Source organism: Mesoplodon densirostris, chromosome 15, assembly GCF_025265405.1.
Source record: "Mesoplodon densirostris isolate mMesDen1 chromosome 15, mMesDen1 primary haplotype, whole genome shotgun sequence".
In the NCBI taxonomy this organism is placed as follows: Eukaryota; Metazoa; Chordata; class Mammalia; order Artiodactyla; family Ziphiidae; genus Mesoplodon; species Mesoplodon densirostris.
Window position 1 is genome coordinate 4,091,358 of NC_082675.1, and position 4,833 is coordinate 4,096,190.

At 41.5% G+C, this 4,833-nt stretch overlaps 1 protein-coding gene across 1 annotated transcript; it reads right to left on the minus strand.

The window, feature by feature from the left end:
• Positions 1–688: 688 nt before the first annotated feature.
• On the minus strand, positions 689–1,103 carry LOC132502897 (large ribosomal subunit protein eL34-like). Its single transcript, XM_060119166.1, has one exon. It carries the CDS (start codon positions 1,074–1,076, stop codon positions 723–725), a length of 354 nt encoding a protein of 117 aa, XP_059975149.1. The 5' UTR covers positions 1,077–1,103; the 3' UTR covers positions 689–722.
• Between the last annotated feature and the right edge of the window lie 3,730 nt (positions 1,104–4,833).

Genomic DNA, 4,833 nt, shown 5'->3' on the forward strand with positions numbered 1-4,833 from the left:
GCCTGGCCTGCCCTGAACTCCTCTATTAATGTTCTTTGTACTAATATTAATGGTCACATTTAGTGTTTTATAAAGGAAAAGCTTTCTGGAGAGATGGTGCAAGGTCAGGGAAGACCACGTAAGGAGAAAACCTCCATTTCGTTTAAATCTGAATTTCGGAACTGAACAAAATTACTTCATCTTCCTTCCTGCTGGTTAGTGACGTTGAACATGTATTCATGTGCCTGTTGGCCATCTGTATGTCTTCTTTGGAAAGATATCTGTTCGGATCCTCTGCCCATTTTTTTTTTTTTAATTTGGCTGTTTGTTTTTTTGATGTTGAGGTATATGAGTTCTTTGTATATTTTGGATGTAAAACCCTTATCCCATATGTGATTTGCAAATATTTACTCCCAATAAGTAGGTTGCCTTTTCATTTTGTTGATGGTTTCCTTTGCTGCGTGGAAGTCTTTTAGTTTGATGTGGTCCCACAGGTGAGGCACCACTGAGTTTTCACACTTACAACAGGCATCTAACGTCCTCCAAAGCCTGGAAGCCAGTACAGAATGTTGGGACATTTGACTCTGAGTTTCCAGGGAATAAAATGCAGACTGTCATCTTCTCCTCTCGTGGTGATTGGCCTTAACGCCATCCAAGAAAACCCATGACTGACAATCCCCATTCCAGAATTTTTTTTTTTTTTGCTTTTTGATTTTTTTATTACTCAAAGAAGCTTCATTTTTTTATTTAGCTTTCTGACTCTGTGCTTGTGCTTTCAACACTTTCACAACGATTTTCTGCTCCTCAATGAGGAAAGCGCGCTTGATCCTGTCACGGACACATTTCGCACACATGGAACCACCATAGGCCCGGCTAACATGTTTTTTCGTTTTAGACAACCTCATAAGAACTTTAGGTCTCACAGCACGAACTCCTCGAAGTCGGCCTGGGCACACACCACATGTGGATTTTGGTGCTTTCCCAACTTTCTTGGTATAAAGATAAACAATTCTATTACCAGGGGTTTGGGACAGTCTGGTTTTGTTAGAGGCTGTATTGTAGGACAGCCTACGACGGTACGTCAAACGCTGAACCATCCTGAATGCCTCTAGGTACCGTCCCCAGAAAAGCCCCATTCCAGAATTTGTATCAGGTTCTTCACAAATCAGCATGTTCCATTTCTGATATCCAGTGGTTAATCTCACCACCTCACTAGGAGAGCTATCACTGTCAAATTATAACAATACATGGAGATCTAATTAAATTCATGGATTCAATTTTCGTGTGACTGAGTTATTGACATGGATGTGAACTAACTTATTTGTTTGTAGCCGAAGGCCAGTAACAGAATTTGAAGAGAAATTATGTCTAGATAACACTCAGCCATGGGTGAGAGTACGTCTAATTCAGACACTTGCTCACACAACAAGGGGAGGCCTCCCAGGGCACAAGCGTCAGGGATAGTTCTCTGGCGTATTAACCCCACCTATGAACAACCTCTTGGATATGCTCTGTCGCAAGGTAATAGTAAACTACAAAAACAAGGACTACAGAAATCATGTAAAATCTTTTCATGGGTGATCCAACTTGGAACTCTAGGAGAGGAATATGTTTTCTGCTATCAAGTCCAAACATATCCTTCACTCCAGCCAACATGCTATGTATTAAACATAACAAATTAGAAAACAATTGGTCGGGACATTATCCCAAGTGAGATAAGCCAGTCACAAAACCAAATACTGTATGATTCTACTTATAGGAGGTCCCTGGAGAAATCAAATTCATGGAGACAGAAGGTAGAAGAGGTTTTGCCGGAGGCTGGAAGAGGGCAGATGGGGAGTTAATGTTGAATGGCGACAGAGTTTCAGTTCTGCAAGATGAAGGCGGTTCTGGACATTGGTTGCACAACCATATGAATGTACCTAACGTTACTGAATTGGACATTTAAAAATGGCCCAGATGATGCATTTTATGTTACATGTATTTTACCATAATTAAAAAGAAAATGTAGTGCTTACAACAAACAGCCAATAAGTCTGGAGCCCCTAGAAGCTTTTAAGAGGAATTGCTTTGTACAAGGAATTAAAGGTTTATCCAACAGCGGAAGGACAGGGCAAGTGAGTCATATTGTTATCAAACCAAACTTGGGTCTGCTCACCCGAGCGCAGTAAAGCCGATCTACTGACACCAGTTTGTGGTGAAGGAAAGTGCAGTGTTTACTGCAGGCACCAAGAATGGGCAGCTAATGCTCAAAAGAACCGAACTCCCTGATGGCTTTCAGGGAAGGGTTTTTAAAGACAGGGTGAGGGAGAGCGGGGTGGGGTGTGCGATCAGCTTGTGGACCTTCTTCTGATGGGTTGGTGGGGAGGTAATTGGGAGTTGGTATCATCAACCTTCTGGTGCCCACCAGTCTAGGGTCTACGTGCTTGTGGGCAACAGACAGTTAACGTCTCCCACATGATGGGGGTTTCAGTATCTGCAAAACAGCTCAAGGATATGGCTCAGAATATTATCTATAGTTTTTGAGGAGGAACTAAAGGTTCTTGACTTTGTTGAATGGCTAAACTATTATTCTTTTGTCTTGCTTGACTGTTTTCTTTTCTTTCTGCATTTTCTCACTTCTCTCATTAAATTTGTTCTTTGGGCCTTGGGGAAGGCTTAGGAGGCTAAAGTTTTTTTTACAAACAAGAGACAAGTAGAGGACATGGAGTGGTCAGTCCCATAGGGCAGCGGTCCCCAACCTTCTGGCACCAGGGACCAGTTCCGTGGAAGACAATTTTTCCACGGACGGGAGGCAGGGTGTGGTTCAGATAGTAATGCAAGCGATGGGGAGCGGCAGATGAAGCTTCACTCTCTTGCCCGCTGCTCACCTACTGCTGTGAAGCCCGGATCCTAACAGGCCGAGGACCGGTACCAGGGGTCAGGGACCTCTGCCATAGGGTCCTGCTCGGTTACACTGTGTCACTGCCCACTACGCCCAAGTATCTGATTCTCAGGAGGAAACAAGGAAAATGATGGAGGAACTTCATTTTCATCATCCACTAATGTCCACCTGCTTTTCTGCACCTGCCACCAGAGGTGCACTGGAGAATAATGGCTTCTTTTCTTTTCCACCTTTCAAATCATATGCAAGTACCTCTTAGAGGTAGATACTTATCAGAACTCTTCTACTGGCAGGGAGTCTAGACCATCTTCCATAGAATTTGAGAGGCACAGAGTTAACGCTAAAGGTTGCCGACCTCTGAGATAAAAGCAACCTTTCCTTTCCACCAACTTTACCTCTTTACTGGCTTTTGAGTGGTGAGCAGCCAGACCTGAGTTCGGTAACATTATGATTAGGGTGGTTTATGGAAAATGCCATTTGAAGTGAAAAGGACATTTCACTCTGACATCTTCCCTACAGAGTGCATAAAACTGCTGACATAAAAGACAATATTTGGGAAACTCAAAGGGCTATAAAAAATAGGAATTTTTTAATATGTTAGAGAATATATAATTAGCACAAAAAACCTTGTGATTTCAGACATACAATCACTGATGGCATGGCTAAATTAGTACCATGGTATTGTACCTTTCACAGACAGCATGCGTTTCTACCTTAGTTGAGGACAGGGAAAGAAGTCTAACCTAAGTTTACACTCCAAGGTTTCCTATTTTCTGTGGTAGACACATTCTTAGCTAGAGTTCTCTCCACATAGTGAAACCCAGCTTTTCTAGCTTTATACCCTTCCAGTGATAAGTTTGATTGAAAGAGAACTTCTCATTTCCTCAGTCCATTAATGTTTGGGTTCACGCCTGACCTAGAACTGAACTGGGTCAAGTTTCCAGTTGAACAGATCATGGCGGCAAAAGAATGAAATATAGTAATTTCTCAGACTTGAGTCACAGGCTGCTCTCTCTGAGCTGAGGAAGGCATCATGTCCACCTAAACACATGGTTGGACAGTGGGGAAGGGGGGGTCATCCCCCAGGGAATTTGGGGTGCCAGTAACAGAAGGAGCGATAATGTTTCCTGGACAGACAAAAACAATGGCTAACTACATCATTGAAATTATTTCCTTAGGATACATTCTTACAAGTGAAATGTGGATTCAAAGTGTAAATACACATCTCAGGCTTCTGATGCAATTGCTAATTGCCCTTCAAAACAAAATGTTTCTGTTTATTTGTATACTCACCTCTGTGTGCTTTTTTTTTAGTGATGTAAAATGTAAAGCCTTAAAACTGGAATTTATAAAATTACTTAGAGTATGCCAAGTTGAGTTTTGATAACTAAAGACTTTCTTTATAGATGTTAGCCTGATAATCTTCATTAGTTCAAGTTTCAATTACAGATAAAATGAGACCTTGATATTTAGCTTTCAAACAGAGAGGCATGAGAAAGAAAGAAAGGAAGGAAGGAAGAAAGAAGGAAATAAGGAAAGAAAGAAAGAAAGAGGGAGAGAGAGAGAAAGAAAGAGAGGAGAGAGAGAGAGAGAATGAATAGGAATAAACCGAGCTTTCTCCTTGAACAGATATGCCTCCATTGCTCCATTCTAGCAGTAATAATGGTCCAGGAAAATTGCCATGGTTTCCCATTCTCACTGGTAGGAAAATCAATATCAAGTTTAAAAAAAATGTCTGAAAGGTAGCAATAAAGTCAAATAGAAGAAAATTGAAGCAAGCAGGGAATAAAAACATTCAAGATGATTGCTTCAACATCAAATTTACCACAAGAAGAAATATCACCACGGATCCATGATCAAGTTAGGAAACTCTCTAGATCTTTCTGAATTTCCAGACCACCTTTCCATCCAGCCTATGCTCCCGATGCTTTGAAACATCTCTCGAAGAATTCTTACAACCAGCTCTCTCA